General features: G+C 36.6%; 1 protein-coding gene across 1 annotated transcript in view; it reads left to right on the top strand.

Annotated features, from left to right (window-relative positions):
- TRPC4 (transient receptor potential cation channel subfamily C member 4) overlaps window positions 1-23,290 on the top strand; it is a 228,693-nt gene extending 205,403 nt beyond the window's left edge. The window contains exons 7-11 of the mRNA XM_017951196.3: window positions 1,787-1,982; window positions 6,084-6,278; window positions 17,901-17,942; window positions 18,071-18,160; window positions 19,582-23,290. Coding sequence (XP_017806685.1) covers window positions 1,787-1,982; window positions 6,084-6,278; window positions 17,901-17,942; window positions 18,071-18,160; window positions 19,582-20,304 — 1,246 coding nt within the window. The 3' untranslated portion in view covers window positions 20,305-23,290. The remainder of the gene's footprint in view (window positions 1-1,786; window positions 1,983-6,083; window positions 6,279-17,900; window positions 17,943-18,070; window positions 18,161-19,581) is intronic.
- The last annotated feature ends 3,684 nt before the right edge of the window (window positions 23,291-26,974 follow it).

The raw sequence follows: 26,974 nt of genomic DNA, 5'->3' as shown, positions 1-26,974 counted from the left end.
ATTTTTTACCTTTTTAAAAAAGCAATTTCCATCCTGAATGCCAATTAGGCATATTTAGTTAGAATCTCCTGGTTATATGCATCAGAATTCATGGCTTATTTCAAGTAACAGGCATTTTGCTATAAAAATCATGCACAGAATTATAGCCCTTCAATCTTCTGAGTAAGGGTTTATCTTTGCAAGGGCAGAACCTAGAGCAAGCCCCAGCTTTAGGAAGAGCCGGAGTTGACATAGTGCTGGGCCATGGGATTGTTACTCTGTGTGTCAGCATTAAAGTGAGTCAGCTACTTCATCCTTATTCCGAGTTTACTTATTGTCTGGCTTATTCATCCTCAATTCTCTGTTTCTTAGTTTGTGCTGTCTCAGACCCTTGGCATCCTGTCATTCCAGTGACTCTGACTCCACATCATAACCCCTGCCATCTCAACCCCTTTGGGCAATTATCTTGATATTTTTAAGGCAAACTTGTCTAGAGGGGAATTCTGATCATTTTTGCCTTAGTACATGCCACAGGCCACTGGCCTTATATGAATTGTCTGTCCTTGGGTCACTTGACCATGATTGACTTAATCCACAGAGGCATCGGCTGAGGAGCTCCAGAGTCTTACACAAGGACTATCTTTCCGTAAAAGGGCATACAGGGGACAATGCTACTGGGGCTGAGAGTTGCCAGAAGCCATAATTGACTTGGTTCTGCAACACCATTCCAATCTAATGCTAATCTCCCGACAGACAGAAATCCTACCCCCTTAGTCATCATGCCCGGTATGAGAAGGTTTTCGTTTTATTTTTGTAATTTAAATAGTCTCATTTTAATGATTTATCAAGAAGTATGAAAGCTCTATTATCGTTTTTTACACTGTATTAGTGTATTATTGTGGTCTCTTTGAAACAAACAATTCTCCATTTGGGTTCAGATACTCCTCAGCTTATTTCATTTTTTGGAGCAAGTTATTTATTTTCAATAAAATAGCCAGAGCTCATTCATTGGCTACAATAAATAAAATGTTCCTTGAAATACCAAAAAAACAAAAACCCACCAAATTTTATTATCTAAGCATTCTGAGACTCTGCCATCTTACAAGATGTCCAATTTTAGTTGTAAACATGGAAATCTGTAATAATTATAATGTTCTCAATTCTCCTACAACCAAAGCAAAATCAGTAAAAGAACAGACTTTTTTAAGGCCTAAAATTTGGGATCTTTTATTTCTTAGTGATGACTTAGTGCCCTAGGACAGAGAATGACAAATGTTCTATGAAAAGGAACAGATAGTAAATATTTTTGGTTTTCTGAGCCATATGTTCTCTGCTGTAACTACTTTCTTCTGCCATTGTAGCACAAACAAAGCTATAGGGAATGAATAAATGAATGAGAATGGATGCGTTTCAATACAATTTTATTTATGGATATGGAGATGTAAATTTTACATAATTTTCATGTCACAAAATATCACTCTTTTGATTTTTTTTCCCAACCATTTGAGAAAGTAAAAACCATTCCTAACTCAGTACCCATGCCACATTTGCCTCTCTCTGCCCTAAGAAACTAAATTTAGCTTTCAAAGCTCTTGGGAAATTTAAGTACACCATTTCTACTAGTTTGAGGAAAACAGTTTTCTTTCACTCTTTTTATCATTTAATTTTATAATTGTCCTAAAAGGTTATTTTACTGTTGATATTAATGTTTAAGTTAATTTTATATATAATAACGCCAAGTTTGTTATATCTTATGTATAATTATTCCATTAATATAGCTATTAGTATCATTTTATCTTTATTACAGGTTATTTGAGACACTGCAGTCCCTGTTTTGGTCAATATTTGGACTCATCAATTTATATGTGACCAATGTCAAAGCACAGCACGAATTTACTGAGTTTGTTGGTGCCACCATGTTTGGGACATACAATGTCATCTCTCTGGTTGTTCTACTCAACATGTTAATAGCTATGATGAATAATTCTTACCAACTGATTGCTGTAAGTTGACCAGCTTTATTTTAATTCAATATTTCCTCTAGAATCTGTTGTTGTCAGCTATACTCCAATCTTCTTACCATCATAAATAAAATCTATAATTAGCCATTGATGAGACAGATAAGAATTATCAATGGTTAATTTGAAATTTCTGAGCAGTAGCACCCTATATGTAGCTATAAGTTAATCTGATTTTGTCATGTTACACATGATTACAAAGATAAACCAAATCCATTTTGCCAGGCAGTCACTGGCTATGGGAAATAGTAGCTGAGATCTGACTTACAAACAAGCAGCTCATCTCTGTGCAGTGAACAATAGGTTTTGCCTCCTGTCAGTCCATTTAACCTGCCACCCTCACATAAGCAAAGTCATTCCTGTAGGGGAAGATACAAAAGATAACCCAGAGAGGAGTCTGGGGAGGAGAGAAGCCATAGGATTTTCAATTTCTTAAAACTCAGGGAAGGCAATGTATTCAGAGAAGTAGTATTAAATTCTGTAGGATAATACACAATACAATACATTTTTTTTTTGAAACTCTGGAATCGAAACAACTTAGCATACATTATTTACTTATTCATTCAACACATAATTACTTGGTACATACTGTGTTGCCCAGTACTGTTCTGGGCACCAGAAATACAGCAATGCACAAGAAGGACAAAGCTTGAACTGATCTGCTTGAACTTACATACTAGTGATATACGTCTCTGACCACTAGCAATAGCAGCAAATCAGAACCCTTAGTGGAATGAAATATAGTTAAGTCTTTCATATTTATACCTTAGACAAGTAGCATTTTATAAGCATAATTATAGTTTTCCCATTTTCTTCATAAATAACTACATTACATTATACCTTTGAATCTATGGTTAAATCTCTGAAGAGTTATTACTGTGTTTTTGTCAAGCAAAACTCTGAATTTTACTTCAGCTGTCTTTAAGGGGCACATTTTTCTCATAAGAAACTCATCACTGACGAAAAACTGCATAGAACATGAAAATAGATGGTTTTTATTTACCGATTCACAGGCTAAAGTATTCCAAATGCATAAATAATTCCTCTGGAAATAGGTAGGTCCTAGGATTTGGAGGTTAATGTCCGAATTTGTGGATACTTTGGATTTCATTTAAGCATCTCATGATCTGAAATTTTTATAGACTCTAAATTTTTGTGTCAGAAGTTCTATATTCTCCTAATTAACATATTGCCAAAATGTGGGTTCTGTTTTCCAGAACATCAGCAACAACAACAAATTAGAAGTCCTTTAATTATCAAGCTAGATACAAGGAAGCTGCCAGCAATTTGGATTTTTTTTTTTTTTTTTTTTTTTTTTTTTTTTGTGAGACGGAGTCTCGCTCTGTGGCCCAGGCTGGAGTACTGTGGCGCAATCTCAGCTCACTGCAAGCTCCGCCTCCCGGGTTCACACCATTCTCCTGCCTCAGCCTCCTGAGTAGCTGGGACTACAAGCGCCTGCCACCTCGCCCGGCTAATTCTTTGTATTTTTTTTAGTAGAGACGGGGTTTCACCGTGTTAGCCAGGATGGTCTCGATCTCCTGACCTCGTGATCCGCCCGTCTCGGCCTCCCAAAGTGCTGGGATTACAGGCGTGAGCCACTGCGCCTGGCCTGGATCTTTTAAAACATTAAATGTCCCAATTTCATCAAGAAGAAAACACTAAGAATATTATGACTTTTTTTTATTGCTTCTTTGTGAGGTGTGCTTTTCTAGGTAACTTCATTACAGAGATGAGAATCATCTTCAACTCTCTATTTCTACTTAGCCCAAACCCTAAGAGTATGGAGAATAAAACAGGCATTAAGCACCTGAGACAGGTGTGATTCCAGGTCTCCATGCATGAAGCCTCCTTGAGGCATGAAGATGCCAAGCATTGCTTTCCCCTGTTCCAGAATAGCAGAATATACTCTGGGTCCTTGGGTCCTTGGGTCAGTCGGTCCTTCCTTCCTTCCTTCCTTCCTTCCTTCCTTCCTTCCTTCCTTCCTTCCTTCCTTCTTCCTCCTTCCCTCCTCCTTCCTTCCTTCCTCCCTTCCTTCCCTTTCTTTTTCTTTTCTTTCTTCCCTTTCTTTCTTTTTTCTTTCTTTCTTATCTTTTACCTTTCTTTCTTCCTTTCTTTATCTTTCTTCCTTTATCTTTTACATTCTTTCTTTTATTTCTGTCTCTTTTTTTCTTGCTAACTGTAACTCAGAGTCATAGTTAAACCTTGAAAACCGAGGAAAATTTAACTGTTGAAAGGCAGAAGCAGTTATGTAGGCCTCAACTAAAGCCTGTTTTCCATTCACTCATTTGTTCATTGATTAAATATTTATAGTGAACCAACTATATACCAGACATATGCTTAATTTTAGGGATACAAAGAATTAAAAAGTCCCGTTTTCAACAACGACAACAAAATGATATAGTAGAGATAAAGAATCGATAAATAATTTCAATATTGAGAAAAGAAATTTGAGGATGTCATGAAAGTATGGAAGAGGGGACCTTGACTGGGGTTGGAAATAGGAGGCAGCTCAGGACTGATGGGAGGCAGAGCAGGCTTCTGAGTAGAGAGGATTCTTAAGCCGAGTTTCAAATGTTGACTAGGAGTTAGAAGGTGAGTAGTGGAAGGTGGATCTAGTCATCACCAGCTTAGAACTTTGTATCTCCAGATTTTCTAAGCACTATAGACTATGTTATAGACCCTCTTAAAATCCTAAATCATGAACAAAGAAAGCACTTGCTTAGTGATTGCAATAAGATAACATAATCTGAGACTCCCTGGGAATCAGAGAATCAGAAGGAGCTATTCACAGGCCAATGCTTTATCTAAGTGATTGCCTTTTTATCTCCTTGAGCCAGATCTACTGTGTCCCATTCTCTATGCCTGCAGGAAACAATATATACAATTCTCTTTATCAATGCAGCATAATCAGCCAGAACCGATAAGCTTGTTTAGAAAGAAACAGAAAGGAAAGGAGGGAGAAATAAGAAAGGAAAGAAAGAGGAGGGGAAAAGGGAGAGAAACTGCAGCTTCTGTATTCCCATTTATCAAACATTCGCTTAGCAACAATAAGGCCATGCAATTTGTAGCTCTGGTGATTCTTGTTCAAAGCACAATCTGTCCAGTATCTGGATTAAAACCCATGTTGCGCAGAGTAGAAATGTATGTATAACTTATTCATCAGCATACAGCAATTTGGGAATATCAAAATGAAACATAGTTGAAGATTATTCTCCTACTGTAAAATATGAGTTCGTGTTTATGATATTAACTGGTTACAATGAACTATTCTGAATTCTTAAGATGAATGTATGCCCAGTCTCTACCACCTCCTACCTCTCAGATTTTCTGCTTAAATCAGATATATGGCTACATTTCTAAGAAGAGACTGGCCGCCCCAAATCTAATTGCCACAAATGTTCCAAAGTTTCCCCAGGAGGTTAATAAAGTGGAGTGGGTAATACATGAAGGGGATAGCCTCAGGATTGTGGGCAACCACTGGCCATACTGCTCTTCGGTGAAATCTGTCCAAAGTTAGGTCAAGATTCCATGGTATGTCAGAGAAGCCCAATTCTACATTTATTAGGGGAACTTCTTTCTGTGTTTATTTCCGTTGGCCAAAGGTGGGCAATAATATTCACATGAAAACATATCCAATAAGACTTCTCCTGGCAACACTGAAGGCTAAGCCATGAGCATCTGTGGAGGTAACATTAATCGAAACAGGAATACAAGACTTTGGTTAAGACAGAAAGTCTATTTCTGAATCAAATGGAACTGCACTAACGTGAGCCTACAGTGCAGAAGATGCAGGCTAATCTTCAAGTCATAACTAATTACCGCAGTCTTTTTCACGTGGAATTATTTTAGATGTCTGTTTCACTGAAGAAGGAAGTATGAGAAGTGACACAAGACCTGTGACTACTCTAGGTTAAGCCACCATCTGAAATGTTTAGATGACTATCTCTGGGAGTCAGTGGTGGTTTTAGAAGCAATTTAATTAATGTTCCAAGAGTCGCTTGAAGTCGGGTTACAGGCTGTCTGTGAAATTTATGGTACCTTATTAATTAAGGAACCTGTCATCAGTTGTCATGTTCTCCTGTTCAGGACCATGCAGATATAGAATGGAAATTTGCACGAACAAAGCTTTGGATGAGTTATTTTGAAGAAGGAGGTACTCTGCCTACTCCCTTCAATGTCATCCCGAGCCCCAAGTCTCTCTGGTACCTGATCAAATGGATCTGGACACACTTGTGCAAGAAACAGATGAGAAGAAAACCAGAAAGTTTTGGAACAATAGGGGTAAGAACACAGCATGTTAGTATTACTCTTTTTCTAAATTGTGTATTTGAATATATTTGTAGTCTTTAATGAACATGTTCAGGTCTTTAGCCTTTTTGTTCTTACTGACTGCATGTCATGAACATTTATAGCACATCTCCCATGACCAAGGCAGTGTCTGATTAACTAGGATTTCTTCACAAGTGCATTTCCTGCATCAAGGGCAGTCACTGCTATTTTCATAGAAGTTCCGCTCTTCACACAGCCCTCAAGTTCTGCTAGCCAAGGATGGGGAACTAGCATACTCTGTCTTAGTACCTTGACTTCTAGGTCTTTGCAGAATGTGACAGCAGGTTATTTGTGGCATTTATTCCTCATTGTCTGTTTCCCCCTCTGGATTGTATGCTCCATGAGGGCAGGGCATGTGTTTTAGTGACCTCAAATTCCTCGTGCCTAACATAGGTCCTTACATGGAGCATTTTATGCTTGATAAGAATTCTCAATTAAATGATTGACTGAATATTATAACTTAAATATGCTGTGCCAACTGTCAACTGTGATTCCAGAACATGTTTAATTACTCAATATGTTGCGTCTACTCCCTATCATATTAGATGCCAAGAAGTTAGGCATCTAAATATACATATATATATATACACACAAAGAGAGAGAGAGAGAGAGAGAGAGACTGCTCAGAACCATGCTCGTGGTAAACTGGAAGATGATATTTCCCTTTCCTCATTTTAGAAGTCAAGGTTTCAAGCAATTCCAGCAGAAGATACATCACATTAAGCTTTTGGTCCAGCCATACCATTGACATAAGACAAATCATTCTTCACGCCTTCCTCCCTTTGCGTTCTAATTTTGAAAATTCTCATAGTGATGTTTTGGGAATTAACACACTGATACTCATTAGTCACTTTGATCTTCTCAGGAAAATTGCTTTGGAAGTATTTGAAAATGTTGTTATATTAGGATTACCCAAGTAATATTTGAGATTAATTAAAAATAAAAAATATTAATTTGTTTTCAATTTTATTTGACATGGTGTGTGACTGCTATGCCCTAAGAAACCCTTCCCACTCTTTCACTTCATTGCCTACCAGGCATTGTCATCAGCACCAAATGGAGCTTTCTCCTACTGACAGTGGCATTAATTTTCCTCTCATCTCAGTAACAACTCTAATTAGAGAAATTGACTGGCAAGTGAATGTTACAAAGAGGTGATTAGGAGATGCAGTTATATTCTTTCCTATAAACTATTACCCATAGATTTGAGGGACTACAGTTTGTGAACTTATCTGACCTTAGAAACCAAAGTCAGGTTGTGACAAAGCCTTATCCTGCCATCCTCATACTAATTTATGAACTTTAACACTGACCTTAGAAGGGAGGGAAATTATTTTCCTCCAAATATTTGACTTTTGTGTTAAAAGTTTTAGAATAAATGTAATAGCTTAGATTTAATAAGCAATTACTGCATGTGTTCCCCTTGCCATAACTGAACTAGAATTTGAGGAGCGGCAAGAGGTACGAAGGCATGGGTTCCATCTTTGAGGGCACCAATTTTAATGTGAGAGATGCAGAAATAAAAACAGATATGTTATGTAATATATTTAACATTATCGTGCAGTCACATGCAAAAGGCTATGGGAAAAATGCAAGACATAATTAATGCTTCCCTTGAGGTAAACAGGACAAGATTTCAAGGAAGCCAGACTCCAGCTTTCTAGATCAAACATACTTATCCTTTGTACCATCTCATCCTTAAATTTATAAGCATTTTTTAATCGATCTCAGAAAAGATAGCGATGATTAATGCTGTCATAATATACTACCTTTCATAAGAGTATTCTGATTTAAAAAGAGCTTCTGGGTCAAAAAAGAAAAAGCCTACTCACCAAAGAAATATGTATTTCATATTTTAATTTTAGGCAATGGCAGAGAGAATCTTGGTTTTTAAGATAACAGGAAACTTGTAACAAAACACAGGGTCCTGCTCTGATGTTTTAAGCAATCTATCTGTACTGCCAACAAAACGAATGGAGAACCAGACCAAAAGCTTGACTTCCGACCCTCCCTCCTATCCTCTCACTTTTGATTCATGGAAAGGATTATGTTGCCATCATTCTTTAGAAGCAAAGAGGAGCTCTCAGTCATTTGGCTTTTCTATTAAAGTAGTGATTCATTCTCAGAGTTAAACAGTTTTATTTGCTATATATTACTAGTCTCAAAAGGAACCCACACATTTCTCTTATATGTCTATCTCTATATTTGAGTTTTTTGCTCCAAGCTGATGCACAGCAAAATAATTTGAAACTAATCAGAATCTCAAACCATTCCTCTTTTTTTTCACTCTTAATATTTTACTAACATTCAACAATGAGTATTTGGATGCTTTGGGAATTTATGCCAAAGGGGAAAATATTCTGAGTCATGTCTCTCTTTTCCACCAATCTAGAGCCTTGGGCAGGCACCAGTCCAATCAACATCAATGCTGTCTAAATTTACTCTTTCTCCATACTGCATTTCCAGAATGAAAAGAACATATGATTTTCGGATGCCTACTCTTAGTTGAGTTTTATACATTTTTTGTTTATATGAAAATAAATAAGTATAATTTACAAAGAAGTTCTTGCTTATAAAAGTATAAGAAAGACTAGGTGCGGTGGCTCACACCTGTAATCCTAGCACTTTGGGATCATAAGGTCAAGAGGTAGAGACCATCCTGGCTAACATGGTGAAACCCTGTCTCTACTGAAAATACAAAAATTAGCTGGGCGTGGTGGTGGGCACTTGTAGTCCCAACTACTCAGGAGGCTGAGGCAGAAGAATCGCTTGAACCCGGGAGATGGACGTTGCAGTGAGCCGAGATCGCACCACTGCACTCCAGCCTGGTGACAGAGCGAGATTCCGTCTCAAACAATAAATAAATAAATGTATAAGATAAATGAGATATAAATTAAGATGGTTGTATTATTAAAAGAGGGGTTAACTGAGAAAGTGATATGAAAAGTAATTTTTTTGTGAATTGATTTCAACTTGGTTAATCCTCCTGACAGTTTATTAGGTGTACATACAAAGACAATGAGATACACAAATAGCTATTAATTAAAAGGTGACATTTAAGGAACAGTAACAGTCACTTTGTGAAACCAGCACATGGCTTAGAATATACCATTATACCCCAAAGGGATCTTATGTATCATTTAGCTCAACCTTTTCTTTTAAAAGAGAACCTGTTTACTTTGCCCATTGTCTGAGGGTCTCTTAGAGACAGAGCAGGGGAAACATGCCGGGTCTTCCGTTTTCCAGCTCAAACTGCTTTCCATTGCCCTCTCTTACTTCCCTGAGAAGTCTGGTGAGCATGCAGCAGTACCTTCCCTGTTGTGTCTTTTGATTGTTCTCAGCAGCCTTTGCAAATCCTATCATCATTGTTTTCAGCTGTCCCTTAGACGCCTGTATCCAGAATCCCTTGTTTAGCAGGCTGGTTTACCTTCTGCCCTTATCCTCAACCTGCTTATCTTTATGCTGCATTTTTGAAGCAGAAAATTAAAGCCACACTGCAAGTGAATTCATCCTTTGAAGTATTTTTCTGTAACCTTCCCATTTGTAGTTCACTTGCTGACACTCGTCACCCAGCCTTTGCGTAAACGTCACCCTGGTGCTCATTCCATTCACGTTCCCAGGAAATGCCTGGGAAACCAGTGCTCTTCAGGGTTGCTACACTGGCCACTCTCTAGGAGCCCATTATTGATGATCTTATCGTGCTATTTACGGCCTCCTAGTAATACTGATACAACTAGCTCTGAAAACTCATTAACTCATATTTCTTTGTAACTCTGGACTGCATTTAATGGGTGTTTGGGAGTTCCAGGTAAATTAATCTTTCACTTTACTGCTTTGTGGGAGAACACGTAAGTGGAGCAGAAATGCTTTATTATTGAGCACAACATTTGTGATAGAAAGCAAACCCATTATTGAGAGATGCTTCATCTCTGGACTATTAAAAAAACCATGAAAGCAGCCTACCCAAATAAGAAACACACTCTAACTTGTGTTTTTTTGATATTGCTTCTTGTCAAGTGTTTTGTTTAACCTCATTTTATCAGCAAATACCCTTCTTGTTATTAAAGCATTTGTTCTCAAATTTTATAGCATACAAGAATTGTCAGGAGTCTCCATTTTAACAAGCATTTCCAGTTTATAACTTTAACTGGACAATTCTATTCAAGACAGCATTGGTGTTTACCACAATTTGTTTTGAAGTTTTTGAATCTTTAATTTGTGTGAGTACATAGTAGATCTGAGCTATTTAAACTAAAACAAAACCAGGTTTCCTGCTGTTGCTCCAAAAGTCCCGATCCATTTAATTCAAGTACAAAGATGCTATTATAATACAGTACTTCCCCAAAGCATTTAATTAATGTGAAACATATTTAATGCCACAGACTAGGTTTCTAAATGAAATGTTTACATTTATATGTTAGTGTACCAGACCAAAAAAAATACTAGCTCTTTCAATAAAATCATAAATGTTTTTTAACTTCCTTAGTTTTATGTCTTCCACTTTTTGGTTTTCTCTCAAGCACATGGTGAGAAGAACAGGAGGCATGATGATCTCTGGCAGATCACTGAGCATCACTCAGCCCTGAGATACAGGTGGAATATTCGAGCCTGACTAGTTGCCACAGAAATATGCCCAGTTAAGTCACTGCAAATGAATTAGAAACTGTGAATAGATTAGCAACAGCTATCATCACTAAAGAAAAAATGCTCATAGTACATGCCTCTCAGACTTCATTTATAGTGGCAATTTGTCAAAATGTATTGCTCCCTAATCTTTAGGACACTCAGTAGGCCTAATGACAAATCTTACAGATATGACAACTTTCATCCATGAGGATCTCCAGATTTCCTAAATTACTGCTGCAAGATTTGTTGGCAGGGCCTTTTGATGAAACTTTATTTCCCCGTTGGGGATATATAGAAATTAATTGCTTGATATTCTTGGTATTTCAAGAGTGAGTTCCTGAATATTTGGTTTGATGATACAACATTCAGACATTTCACATGAATTATTTTGATATGCTTAGAAAATGTGTTCATGAAAAACAGTAAGCAGATGTATGCTATAAGGGTAGAGAAAGACTGTTTATAGAGAACAATATGTAGATCCATCTGCAAAGAAGTCAAACTGCAAATTTTGTAAAGGGATCACATCGCAGAATGCCCCTTGCCTTTTTAGTTTTCGTGAAAGGAGAAGAACACAGCAAGATGCATGGCTTAAGGAATTCAAGGAGCAAAGCAAAGACTAAAAGGCATAATTCATGGGCTTAAAATTCACTGCTAGACCAAAACCAGAGTGGAAATGAGAGAAAACAGCACTGAAAATTGACAGCAGGGACTAGCTACATGAAGTGAGCGTGACATTCTACATAGTGGACCTGGAGAGAACTGGAGATAAGAGTGAGAAAATGTCACAGCTCACTCTCCAGAGACCTCTCTTTTCTAGCTGCAAAATCTTCCCTGCTCTAAAGGAACCTGACACTTCTATTGAAATCCCAGAGTTTCCTTGCAGCAGCAGCGGTTTTTCACTAGATGGTCTTTCTCCTTAACATGAGTTCTCTGATCCAAACGCTGCCATTGTCTTGTCCTAACAGATCAGGAGGAACCTGCAAACTGTGAATTATGCTAATGTGGCACACAGGTATGCCCCCATCTTCTCCTTTAAAGCTACCTTGCCAAGGAATATTCCACACAGTCTATTGACTTCTGATGTAGTTTGCAAAGGAAAGTGTCAACTTAAAGAGCACTTCTTCCAAAATATTTTTCCTAGACACTCAGTTAAGGAAGAAAAGTCCTTGATTTGTCATATAGTCCATTTTTTCTGTCTTAAACACAACTCACAACCAATCTAGTTTAAAAAAAAAAAAAAAAAAAGCTGCAAAATGCAAGTTCCAGAAATTTCTTTCTTTTTTTTTTTTTTTTATTTCTGAGATGGAGTCTCATTCTCTTGCCCAAGCTATCTCGGCTCACTGCAAGCTCCACCTCCTGGGTTCACACCATTCTCCCACCTCAGCCTCCTGAGTAGCTGGGACTACAGGCGGCCGCCACTATGCCCGGCTAATTTTTTTTTGTATATTTTTAGTACAGACAGGGTTTCACCATGTTAGCCAGAATGGTCTTGAGCTCCTGACCTTGTGCTCCACCCTCCTCAGCCTCCCAAAGTGCTGGGATTACAGGCGTGAACCACCACGCCCGGCCAAGTTCCAGAAATTTCTATGTGGTATTGTACACTCATTCACTGAGAAATTTTTTATTCCTAACACAGGTCTACCATGCTATAATTCTACCTAAGTTATTATTTTTAGATAACACCTAGTCAATGCAGATTACTTTGTCAAAGTTAATATGCAAATGGCTTGAAAGAAAATTAAATACCTATTGTCTTAGGTATTAAAGCTCAGTACCCACTTAGGTATTTTTTAATGAAATGGCTTTCATTATATTACTTTTAAACACAAATTGTTCATTTATCCTGTTCTTGGTCTTTTCCAGTGATAATTATAAGAAAAAATATCTTCTCTTACGGTAACAAATCCCTTTGAAGCTCAACTGACCTTTACCCAACAAAAAGTATATGAATATCCTAAATATCATTGATGGTAGTTCTATTGTATAATATTCAATGGTGTCACTAATTGCCAAAAATTGTTGTGATGTTTATTGCAAAGAGTACATATATTACGAGTTGAATTCTGTGCCCCTTCAAAAGAGATAGGTTGAAGTCCTAACCACCCATACTTAGATTGTGACCTTATTTGGAAGTAAGATTATTGCAGACATACTTAGTTAAGGTGAGATTATACTGGAATAGGGTCATTGTAAGAACATGGCCATGTCAAGACCAAGACCCGAGAAAAACACCATATGAGATTGCAGATAGGCACCTGAAAGCCAAAGACCTCCAAGAATTAACAGCCACCACCAGAAGCTAGGAAGTCTCATTCCCACCTGATGCTGCTGCTAGATGACTATCAATGAAATTAAACTTTCATCACATGTCACTCAACTAGTCAAAATCCCCAAGTGCCTAGTAACCACCGGATTCATGTGCCATCTAAAATTCTACATTAACAGTCCATGCTAACTTCCCACTACAATCTCATCTGTATATTCCCAATAGCAAAGACTTTGCAACTATCCTGCCAGAAGTCTCCATAATGTGCCTCTCACTTTCTAACCCTAGCATATGTGCTCATCCTATTCCAATCGTCTGGAACACCTGTGCACCTCCCCTTGTCCAAATCCTATGATTGCTTCATGTCCCACGTAATACCCTATTCTCTGTAAGAGGGCTGTTCTGGCTTCTTTCCTTCGTACAGTATTATCTCCTTCTCCCCTGTACTCAATTAACACACTTACAGCACTTCCCGTGTTTTCTTTTGTATTTTGCCTTCATGTGTAGTCATTCATGATCTTGGCAATCCACCTTTTGGACTATAAGCCATTTAAGGGCAAAAATGTGCTTTATTCATCTCTGGTTTCTTACACTCTATTGCCATACACATGTAGTCACTTAATACATCTACTTTAAATTAGCCCTACAAGTTAAGAGAGTTCTGGCTCCAAAATGGAGCCTTGAGACACGCTGGCTTTACTCCCCACCATGGCAAACCAAACCCAAATATACAGTGTCAGGATTATCACCAGAAATATCCCAGGACCCAGATAGGAGGCAAAGCCCTTTCCAGGGATCGCAGAGAAATGAAAAACTCCTGGCACATGGTAAAAGAATCGTATTTCCGGCCAGGCACCATGGCTCACACCTGTAATCCCAGCTACTCAGGAAGGTGAGGCCGGGGAATGGCTCGAACCTGGGAGAACGAAGTTGCAGTGTGCCAAGATCACTGCACTCCAGACTGGTGACAAAGCAAGACTCCATCATATTTCCATATCCAGGTGCCCTTCCCTTCAATCTGCCTGGCACCAAGAATATAAACAATTTCTCCCAGCTCATGGTTCCTGCACTGAAAAAACTGATATCTGAGGTAGACAATCAGCTTCCCCAATATCTTGCATTTCCTAGAAGTAGGCTTCTCCTTGCCTCAACCCATGAAAATCATCCTGAGCCCCTGAAGAGAAATATCCCTGAGCTTAGCCAGAGACAAAGGCAAAGGAGGAACTCTCATCCCCAGGCCTGGAGACTCTGCTCTGTAACTTGACCAAAGGAGACGCCAAATCAGAGTGGCTCTTCAGTAACAACATGTTGTAGGAGGTGCATTCCACAGGTCCGCTGGGCAGGAACCCCTAGTCAGTGTTCCTTTTTGCTATGACCTCTGAATTTTCCTTTGAGTTTCTATATCAGTGCTCACATATGGCTGTCTCATTAACGTCAGAGCAAAAATTCAATGTCATGCAGAAAAGTTCGTAAAACTTTTGGGCTCCCCCAAAAGATGACTGCCTACAGAGTCTGGGTCACATCTGTCCAAATTTACCAGAACTATCCCCTTACTCTGTCACTTACATGCAAGTTTCCTACCTCTAAACCTCTCTACTGCCAAAGCTGAAGGCATCTAATGATTTAGCTGAAGGAAATGCTCTCCACAAGCATGAATTGCCATCAAAATCACGCAAAGGGACACAGTGAAATCTAAGTATATTATTTTACTTTCTCAGAGGTAATCGTAATATGTTTCCTGCTATGCACAAGCTTTGAGAATCAAGATATTTTAAAACGCTGTTAAATTATATTATTAATCAAAAAGGAAAACAAAATGCAAAGGACAAGAACTAACATTAGCTAGCGACAGATGCCATAAATCTCTTATCTCATTTAATCTTCAAAACTACCTGTGGAGTTTATCTTCACCCTGTAAAATAAAAAATCAGGGAAGAGGGAGGATGTCAGAGTTAAACTCGCTGACTAGGCACAGTCAGCTTCAAACCCAGGTGTAACCCCTAGTACCATGTTCTTAACATCACACCACACTTTCTCCCAGAAAGTAAGGGCATAACGGTAATGATCACTAAACAGTCTATTCTGTCATGCTAATCAGGGAAACAGATTAAACAGATGAGAGCTCTATCAGCTGCATAATTTAGCATTAATTATTTGGTGAGTGCACTGCATTCATTTTGAGTTTTAGGTTCAGAAGATGGTTAACCTCATCCATTCCTATTTTTCTAGCCAGGATGTTGAAGTTCATTGCCTGATAAAATTTCATGCAACTAAAAAATAGTTTTGTGGTATTACCACATAATTATGGAGAATAATTGGTTGACAAAAACAATGAACTGCATTAACTTAGTCTTAAACCTGGACTATAGAAACTGAATAACGCCTGAAAGGTACATAGTGAACATTCTTAGTGTTCTTCTTTTTGAAAAGCTGTTTTGATTTGTAAAATTTTTTCCCAAGAAAATTAACCTAGAATTATCATTTCAAATGTAGTCTTTTGACCTTTTTGTATTTGTATTAAAAATTTTTGACTTTGGATGAGTAAGATTCTACTGAAGCAAAGACAGTTTGTACTCATTTTAATACTAAAATGTATCATAATTTTCACTTATTACTCATAATTTTCTGATTCTGTCATCCTCAATTGTAGTTTGATGTTAAAGAAATTTAAAGTTAAATCTTGACTTCTAACTGCTCTCTGTTGAAAATGTCTTTATTGGATTTTAGAAGGATAGGATTCTAAAACACAGTAGTGAAACGTTATAGAACCTCGAAACAATAAAAATTAAGTAGACTAAATTCTTTCTATATTAAATTGAGAGTTTCTAGCTACTTAAATAATGAAAATCAGATCTCTGTAATAATATTTAGGGTGAGAGTGTTAAAGAAATTGATGTACGACTCACTTTAGTATTTTAGTTTACTTTAAGTAAATTTAAGGAGATCTAGAAGACTGGGTGTTTCCTTCTAGAAGTGCTCTTTGTCTTAGGTTTCAGCTGAGCTGTGTCTCAATATGAGTCAGACACCTCCATCTGGTGGCCCAGCCATAAAATTCCCATGCCATGCTTTTTCAAGATGCTCTACATTTGTGTTGTTTCAAATTTCTGAGTTTTTAAATTAATAGCTTAATCTTATTTTAGATGTTTTTCTTAAAATGTATTTCTCATGCAAAAGTGAATGATAGTCAAAATAATTAGTGACCTTTAGGAAGCTAAGCATGTCTCATCTGTTCCTACAAATCACTACTAGTCATGAAAGACGGATGCATCCTTATGGCCAGTGAAAATAGCATTTTCTTCTATTTCTCTGAAGAGAAGAAAATAGTGTCTTTTAAATCGTTTAATATTTAAATTATCATTTCACAGTGATGCAGGCACAGCTCTTTTCAATATTCTATTTTATCAGCCTGTGATTATTTATTAAGGAACAAGATCAAAAGCCTCATTTTAAAACCGAGATATATTATCCCTTTTGCTTTCTCACAATTTACCAAATTAATTCCTTTATTATAGAGATATTTTTATTTTACATTATTTTGGCCGGTTTTCTTCCTGAAGAATCAATGCTGATGTTTATTCAACATACATAAAATTGGGATTATGTAGGGTTTTTTCTCATATATTTAGAATACTTGAGAATCTGCAAATATATAACTTTAATGTCATTTATTATTTAACTCATAATGGACTTTTTTCAATCATTAAACAACCCATCTCTCTATTCCATACTCCCAAATCACTGCTCTGTGCTTACCCCACCTCTACTCTCAAACCATTCTGATGCCTTCAGAATATGAGCTGGGACTCACATTTAATTTATTAAATGAGTTAATAAATGCTGTGTTTCAACAGAATCCTTTATTTATTTATTCTGTTAAAGCCAGCCATCTACTTAAACAGGAATCTCCTCTTACTGTATATACAATTGAAATTGATATTGGAGAGTTCAGCAACTAACAAGATTTCTGATTAACTGTTACACAACATAACTTCTTAATCATGCCATGTTAATATTTAGGAAGACTTTTAAATTTCTATTTGATATGTACTATCTCTCATCATCATTTCAACTGATTTTGAATGTGTATTAACTCTAACTAATTTTTCATCATCTTGTGTCCTGTATGAGAACAACAGTTCTGTCATTGTTAACTCTCGGCGTTTCAAATGTCATATAGATTATACACGTTTGTTCACTCATTCTTTTGATTCATGTGCAGCACTTTTTTTTTTTTTTTTTTTTTTTTAGAGGCAGTCTGGCTCTGTCCCCCAGGCTGGAGTGCAGTGGCGCGATCTTCACTCACTGCAAGCTCCGCCTCCCGGGTTCATGCCACTCTCCTGCCTCAGCCTCCCGAGTAGCTGGGACTACAGGTGCCTGCCACCACGCCCGGCTCATTTTTTGTATTTGGTAGAGATGGGGTTTCACCATGTTAGCCAGGATGGTCTCGATCTCCTGACCTCGTGATCCACCCGCCTTGTCCTCCCAAAGTGCTGAGATTACAGGCGTGAGTCACCACGCCCGGCCCATTTGCAGCACTCTTTAGCCATTGCCCATTGACTAGTAAAACTCCCACTTTGAAGAAATGAGAATAAAAACATTCTTGATTTTAAAAAATAAATTATTTTTTAGAATAGTAATATAACAGTATAACCAGAAAGGAATGTCCTTTTCCTTTTCAGAGGCGAGCTGCTGATAATTTGAGAAGACATCACCAGTACCAAGTAAGTTGTCCTTGTACTATGTCTTGAAATTTTCATTAAAATAAAATGCAGTCCCCCCTTCAGAACTGACTCAGGAGGAAATGTATTTACTCACTGAGTATCAATACTCTTGTTCTAAAATGCCTCAGGAAGTTATGAGGAACCTGGTGAAGCGATACGTCGCTGCAATGATTAGAGATGCTAAAACTGAAGAAGGCCTGACCGAAGAGAACTTTAAGGTAACCATTTTCATCTCCATCACAAGAGGCAGATTGTGCAGAATATGGATCCAGATAGAGGACATTTAAAATCAGAGCTAGAAACGCGGCTGTGTGTTCCAGCAAGCCTGTGTGCCTTCTCATCTTTCAACTGAAACCCTACAGAACTGTAAAAATAAAAGAAAAGCTAGTGATGAAATTTCTTCTCAAAATACGATGTTTTCACACATACAGAGAAAAGCCTAGTGATTAAGGCATTCTGACTTACCTGATCCCAGAGTGAGCTTGTTTCTGAAATTTCAGCCTGATCTTAAAATCCAAAACATTTAGTAACTAACACACTAACAACAAAACTTCGTGTTCTGCAAAACTTTGATAGCAGAAAATTTAAGATTTGAGTTTAATTGTAACTAATACACTTACAAACATTCTCCTTGATATTTTTTAAATTGTGTAAGAGGAAATAAGTAAAATGTGTGAAATACTATATTCTTGAATCACATGTTTAAAATAATTTAGGTTAAAATTATTTAGTTAGTGTTTAGAGATTTTGGAAGAATGATTAAGGTCCATAAGATCTTACAGGCCAAAACAAACAAACACATTAAACAAAATCTATAGGAGATATTTAACATAGAAAATAGCAGGTTTGAACATGAGAATGAAGTAGTGAATTAGGTAAGAAGATAGAGAAATTACAAAACCTAAAGTGCAGGTTGAAAACTAGCTAGAAGCCCAGATTTTCTTTGCAGTCATAAAGTTCAAATTGTAATGTTAAATGATTCATGTTGCTTTAGGAGATAGGTTAGGGCAGGAAGCCACCAAGAAGGCTGCCATCAGGTTAAGACTGAGAATTCAGTTGCCCCAAAAGACAAGGAAAAAGGATGAGTCTAAGAAACGTCGTTAGATCCGAAGAAATTCCTAGGATGCAGAGGCTGACCCAGATTTAGGGGGAAAGTCCTCTTTAAGACAGTAAACAACTGCAAGTAACTACCAGCTCTTAAAAAGTTAGGCTCCACATAATTTTCAGATATCCCTGTGGACAGAAAAATGTGCCAATATTAAAAATCCTATGCAATACACCCCAGAGACAGTGAAGTAACTTGGCAGCAGATGACTCATTTGGAGAGGAAGTCTTCGAAACTGTAGTCCCAGAGAAACCCAATATACTCAGCTGCGCGTTGGTGGCAAAGATAACTCATGTTTCTTTTTGCATCAACCTTAGGAAGTGTCCTTCCCAATTCCAATAAGGAAATTAGTAGACATCAAAATGACATCAAGTATCCGTGAGAGAACTTGGAATTCTAAATAGAACCACAGGAGAGTAGAATCCTTGTTTCTGAAAAGGAGTGAAAACAGTTCTGACCCATACACGAGACAAGAAAATGGTATTTCCAAATGTTTAAGTCCTAACCTAATTTTTCATTTTAAATTCTACATAGGAACTAAAGCAAGACATTTCTAGTTTCCGCTTTGAAGTTCTGGGATTACTAAGAGGAAGCAAACTTTCCACAATACAATCTGCAAATGCCTCGAAGGAGTCTTCAAACTCGGCAGACTCAGATGAAAAGAGTGATAACGAAGGTAATAGCAAGGACAAGAAAAAGAATTTCAGCCTTTTTGATTTAACCACCCTGATTCATCCGAGATCAGCAGCAATTGCCTCTGAAAGACATAACATAAGCAATGGCTCTGCCCTGGTGGTGCAGGAGCCACCCAGGGAGAAGCAGAGAAAAGTGAATTTTGTGACCGATATCAAAAACTTTGGGTTATTTCATAGACGATCAAAACAAAATGCTGCTGAGCAAAATGCAAACCAAATCTTCTCTGTTTCAGAAGAAGTTGCTCGTCAACAGGCTGCAGGACCACTTGAGAGAAATATTCAACTGGAATCTCGAGGATTAGCTTCACGGGCTGACCTGAGCATTCCCGGTCTCAGTGAACAATGTGTGTTAGTAGACCATAGAGAAAGGAATACGGACACACTGGGGTTACAGGTAGGCAAGAGAGTGTGTCCATTCAAGTCAGAGAAGGTGGTGGTGGAGGACACGGTTCCTATAATACCAAAGGAGAAACATGCTAAAGAAGAGGACTCGAGTATAGACTATGATCTAAGCCTCCCAGACACAGTCACCCAGGAAGATTATGTGACCACAAGATTGTGATACTTGAAGGAGGAAGCGTTTACCATACACATATATATTTTCCGTAGTGCTCTGGGTGTGGGAAAATGTTTAAATTGTATTAGCAAATGCTAACTTACACTTTATAGCGTTTCTCAACTGTGGCATATTAACCTGTAACATGTTTAAATAAGGCAAAGGCAATCAAAAACCTTTTTGTTTTGTAGCCTGCTTTTGCTTTCACAATTTGTTTTACAATTGTTTTTGTTAATAAATAAATGCACCTTGTATTCTTGTACTGTTGCAATAACCCACAGAAACATTTTAGCTATCTTTTTCAATTAAAACAAATGTCATTTATTTCATGTGATAGTTGACTCCTAAAATAGCTATTTTTATATGCAAAAACCAATGTGGCTGAAATATTATAGCTTTTCATAATTTTTTAGGGTCTCTAGAGAGGGTTCCTTGCCAAGGACTTTTCACCTAGTCCTACAGTTTGACTTTAAAACACAAATATTACCAAATTATTTCTTAAGGACATGTAAATAATTGTTGTACACAATTAAAGCAAGCAAGTCTTCTTCTCGTGGAGTCATGTCTAAACCCCCTCAAAGTCACAAATACTTTGTAGGGTTTTAGGTTGTTCCAGGGTTTCCTTTCAGTAAGTAAAAGAAGTGTTTGTCTTAATACATTTTGATGATTGATGATTTTCAATGACATTTTGTCAGAAAAAAACTCGCCCCTCCAGTTTTTTTTAATTACCTATTTCAGATTCCACTGCTTATCAGTATAAATATGAGTCTTTATGAATAACTGAAATTCAAAAATATGGCAAAAATTCTCAGTTATAGAAAAGAATAAACCATACTGTAAGCACATTTAACAAGCAAGATGATTGCATACTAATAATATCCAAATGAAAATGAATGTATTCTAAACAATCTAAATCTAAGTAAAGTTGAATTCCAGTATTTTCAATCAACGCGATATTGTGATCAATTCAAAAGAAGTACAAAAACCTAGCAGTCTCCTCTTTTCACCAGTAATCATTATATATTTCTTTAAAATTAAAATCACTCAAAAATCATTATTAATTTTATCAGCAGATATAGATATATTGTTTTGCCTATAGGAAAAGCATTCTTATTTCTTGTTTTTCTTTCTGTTGTTTGCAAGATAATTTAGCTTATAATAATTCACTGAACTATTACAAGGAAAGTGTTCCCAATTTACATAAAATTGGTACTAGAAACTTAAAGCTTAAATTACATTGCTTGTGTCTATTTAAGCCACTATGGGAGGTTTCTTCACCACATAAAATTCGCATTTATTTCAAATAAATGGAAAAACGCTGTTCATTTTATTTCAAAAATTACTCTGCAGACCTCAGAAATTGCATATGGTTTATCATTGACCCCAAACGGCACAATGTTATGGGACTCAGTTTCTCATTAGCAAACATCAAAAATAAGGAATAACATCAATAACAATGCCAGTCTCTGTTCTATTCCTATACACCTATTAACATATATGTACTGCTCTTAACAGCCCTCTGAAGTAGCTCCTGTTTTTGTCCCCATTTTACAGATGATGAAACTGAGACCAGCACTAACTGGCTAAGGTAACACAGCTCGTGATGGAGCTGTGATATGTCCATCAGAGCCATTCCCTTCACCACTGCATTGTACTGCCTTTCAGAACATAAAAAGAGCAAGTTATAAAATATGCATATACAGGGGTTACCATTGCCACTTCTGAAGTCCTATACCTTGAGAGAGAATGAGTATGGTAAGCTTCATAAGTGTCCCTTCTTCTAAAGCAAGAGAAATGTGCAAAATATAAAATGTGCTGTATTTGATTCTTTAGACTAAATGACATTAAAGCTAGTAGATTTTAAAAACATACTCAGTATGTGATCTCAGAACTCAATTTGAAATACTAGATTTTAATTTTCAGAAAAGCCAGGAGCACTATGCCCCTGTTCACTCCTAAATCTAGTTTTTGGGGACTTAAGAATGGACCAGATAGATTTGGAGAAACACAAGCCTAATGAATATATTTATTGTTTCAAGAACATCTTTATCTTAAGTATATTAGGGCTCAGAGCAAATCCTGGGGCTACTCAATTTTTTCTAAATCATACATACTGTAGTAGAGAAATTGTAGGCCTATTCTTAACATTTGGGATATTTTCCATTAATTTCTTTTTGCCTCTCCTGTGCATTGCTGTTTCGTTTTGTTTTTTCCCAAAGTCAGGACACTATACATCAACATTATACATACTTTACCAGAATTTAATTTCAAATTCTCTCTGTTCCTTCAAGCAACACCAGTAACAGTACAAGCAACAAAACCTTTTTTCCCCAGTAGCTTATTTACATCAGGGGTTAAGGTGCTGACATTTTATAGGGGAACATGATGGTAGTAGAGGAATGTGTTTGGAGCAAGTAAGACCATCCTTTTCAGTGTCCTAGAAACGATGATTCTAACAACCCCCAGATGTTGCTGACAGATGTGTTTATGAGTATGAACAAAGTGTTGGATATTATTAGTACCAGCTGCTACTAATATAACTAGAATTGAATGCTATTCTAAATATGTAGTGATATTATGTAGCATTAATGAAGATGAGTAAGGATAAACTAAGAAAAGTAAAACAACAGCAGGATAGCAAGCAAAGAAATGTTATTTCTTTGAGGTCTGTAAGTGAGTACTTCAGGATTTTCATTTCTACTCATATTTCTATCCACAGAAATTTCTAAATGCTACAGAGAAGTTTGAAATCACCTTCATTTACATAAACAATATTTCTCCTTTTTCATACTCTCTTAATCTTAAAAAATCTATTTTTCTTAAATTTTGTGTCTGAATTGGGTGAAGGAGCGTGTTGAAAATTCGGTTTAATAGACTAGCAGGTAAGTTTAAAACACTTTGTTTATCACAAGTATATTTTGGAAGCTCCATTTATAAGAAAGTATGCTATAAAGATGTACCTCATCATTTGTAATAAAGGTTTTCCTTAAAATTTCTGTGCAAATAAATCTATATTAACTTCAGTAAGGAAATTGGCTATATTTTTTTAAATGGTGGTGAATTATTTTATAAAACGATGAGTAATTTTTCAAAGCGCTAAACATCCTCAAAATGTATCTGTTTCATGAGCTGAATATTTGTATATCAAATTTTCTTAAAACAGTTACTCTATCTACTGGATGGCAATTAAACTAATGCAAAAACATACTCACTTTCCTGCCTTGACATAGACAGCAACTTGAAATACTTTAGTGATCAAACAAATTGATGAAAAGTCAAGGATAGTAGACTTACCATGCTATTCTTAAAGAAGGAAGGTCAATTTTCTAGCAAAGGTGGAGGAAACATAAGTAACAATGGCATAAGAATATATTCTTCTAACATTCGATAATCCTTAATAACTCTGGGATTTAGTTGAGTAAATGACTATCCAGTCTCACGGCTCTTTATTGAAGAGAGGCCACCAAGTTTTGAAATCTGTCCATTCTTAGTCCTTGTGTATTGTATTTTTATCTGTCTTCTACAGTGTACACAGCTGCCTTCCATGCTCAGTGTCCTTAAAACTCAACCTAGTAAGAACCATCCATTGTGGCCCTGTAAACATGCTTACAATATATTTTTCTTTTTTGGATTATCTGAAATCCTGACTTAAAACTAACCATAGAATTTAGAAATTTAATATTACTGGCATTCCTCTTAACTCCAAAACCATGATTCTGATTTTACACTGTCTGAAAAGGCCTTTTATTTATACAGTGTTATCACGTGCCTTTTTAAATTTAAATTTTAGAACCATGTTAAACAAGTTCACTGTAGATAACTGGGGAAAGTAAAGCCCAGGGAATTTATGGAAATTATCTAAATTTACCCAGGTGTTTGGTGGTCAAGTTGGGGGCTTAAACAAACACCTCCTCATCTCGATATTTGGATGAGACATCACATTATAAATGCTTTGACCACTGACTTTTTGTTTGGGGAACGTTTTGTCCTCTTTGCCCTTGTAGAAGATATAGTTGTCCAAACATTCAAGTTAAAATTCAGAATTAATACCATGTTATCTTTTGTTTTTCTACAAAGTTGTGTTCAGATAAGTTTTTCAAAGTTGGTTTCTTACTGTTTTCAGAAAATACACTGTTCATTTTCACTGAAAGTGTAGATTTTATGGTAACCTATATGCATATTGGTAATAATAAAATGTATTAAATAATATCAAAGCTTCTCAACTGAAAAACGATAGAGATGGACAATGTACAGTTAAACTAAGATTGGGACAGTGGGACCAAACCTGGGTACAGTCACACCGTTACTAGGCTGACAGTGAAGATGTCTCTGCAGGTCAAATTCACCAGTAGCAAAACCATTAATTTCCTCTAGAGCTGCACTGTTCAATAAGGTAGCTCCTATCCACATACAGCTATCAATCACTTATAAGTGTGACAAGTCTGAATTAAGATGTGCTGTAAGTGTGAAGCACACACCAGATTTCTAAGACAGTATGAAAATAATGTAAACTAGCTCATAAATATTTTATATTGGCTACATATTGAACTGATAGTATTTATGAAGTATTGATTTAAAATATACTAACTAAACGAGTTATGTTTCTTTTTTCCTTTTTCAATGTGGCTACTAGAAAAACGAAAAATATGTATGTAGCTTGCATTTGTGCCTTGCAATGCATTTCTATTGGACACTGCTGCTCAGGAACATTTGTATTTGTTTCAGTCAACTCATGTATCTCCATCATGTGAATTACAATGGTAGAAAATTCTGTATTTAATTATTCAAAAACATTTTATGCAGCTCTATTAAAGTTTGCAGTCTCTCCTTGATTCCTAATCTTCTAATGGAATCACTGGTCATAATTTGCTGTTTTTCCATGTTTTTCCTTTGCCTTTACAAATGTATTAATATACAAATATATGTGCAGCTATATAGGTTATGGTTTTATCATTTTTTATCAAGAATTTCATCACACTATACCTATAACTTAATGTTTTTATCTAACAGTGTATCATGGAAACCTTTTCTAAAGTAATTAAATATAGAGGAGCCATTTGAATCTGTATAAATTCCTCCACTAGTTATTTTACCTAGTGAAATATTATCACATGCTATTTTTAAAACCATGATAAAAGAGCTACTTATTGGAGAAAACACAAGGTTTTGTTTGTTTGTTTTTTGAGACAGAGTCTCTCTCTGTTGCCCAGGCTGGAGTGCACTGGCGCAATCTTGGCTCACTGCAACCTCCGTCTCCTGGGTTCAAGCGATTCTTCTGCCTTAGCCTCCTGAGTAGCTGGGATTACAGATATGTACAACACATCTGACTAATTTTTGTATTTTTTAGTAGAGATGAGATTTGACCATATTGGCCAGGCTGGTCTCAAACTCCTGACATTATGATGAGCCCGCCTCGGTCTCCCAAAGGGCTGGGATTACAGGCGTGAGCCACCGGACCCAGCCCACAAGGTATTTAAGTGATGAGAAGTGCCTGATAGACAACAAGGTGGGTCTGAAAGGCAAATAAGCTCATTTCTCTCTTTTGTTTACAATCTTGCAGGGCTGGGTTTCTGGTATCAGCATCGCTTCTCTGCATCGTTCTCTCACACACTATACTTTAGCCATTCTAAACTTCTTTTAGCTACTTATGAGTTAGTATTGTCTTTTCTCTAACATTTGCAAACATTGTTTTTCCATGCTTGAATAAGAATTGTACCAAAATTTTATTACTTTAAATAATTTTAATACAGGATTTTAATTAATTCTAGTTGACTTATTTTATGATTTCTTTTAGGTCTAATCTAATTGTTTTACCAAATTCCTTCTGTTTCTTTTTTTTTTTTTTTTTAGAAAATCTTTTCCTAATACTGTACATAAAGGGCCAGGTTACCCCTCTGGAAATGAGGTGTACTTTTTGAGAGGATTAATTACACCCAGCAGACAACTCACTGTGCTGCTTCAGCATTCAGAATGCAAAATGCCCAGTACTTTGGGGGAAGACAGGAAACTGGTATTTTTTCATAGCTGCTGTGGAGTGACTGCAAGTCAGGCACTTCATCTCTTTAGACTTCAGTTGCTGATATTTGAAATTTCTGGATGAAAATATCTATCTCAAAATTATGAAACTATACTAAGTCATCTTTCTAAAGTTAGAAGTACCAAATATGAAATTAGAAAAAGAGGTTTTTTAGATTAATGTAGATTCATATTCAATTGTAAGAAATAATGCAAGCATTTCTCATGTACCATGTACCCATTTTCCCCCAACAGAAACATCTTTCAAACTGTAATGCAAATATCACAGGATTTTCACATGTGTTTCATTATCCACTGATGTTACGCTTATTTCCAAAGATTTACATGTACTTACATGTGTGTATGTGTATGTGTGTGCATTTGTGTGTTTATTTCGTTTTATACAGTTTTACCACACATACAGGTTTGTGTATCCACAACCTGGATACAAAATACAGAACAAATATATATAGACAAAATACAGAAAATTTCCATCACCACAAGAATCCTGAAATTGTCCTTTTAGAGAAATACCTCAGAAATATTGTTGGCTCAGTTCCAGACTACTGCAATAAAGCAAATATCACAATAAAGCAAGTTATACAAATTATTTCATTTCCCAGTACATATAAAAATCACCCCAGCTAGACAGCAATGTTCC

The sequence above is a fragment of the Papio anubis genome, chromosome 15 (genome assembly GCF_008728515.1).
Source record: "Papio anubis isolate 15944 chromosome 15, Panubis1.0, whole genome shotgun sequence".
NCBI lineage: Eukaryota > Metazoa > Chordata > Mammalia > Primates > Cercopithecidae > Papio > Papio anubis.
Note: the sequence above shows the minus strand (reverse complement) of the source record. Positions and strands in the feature narration are given on the sequence as shown.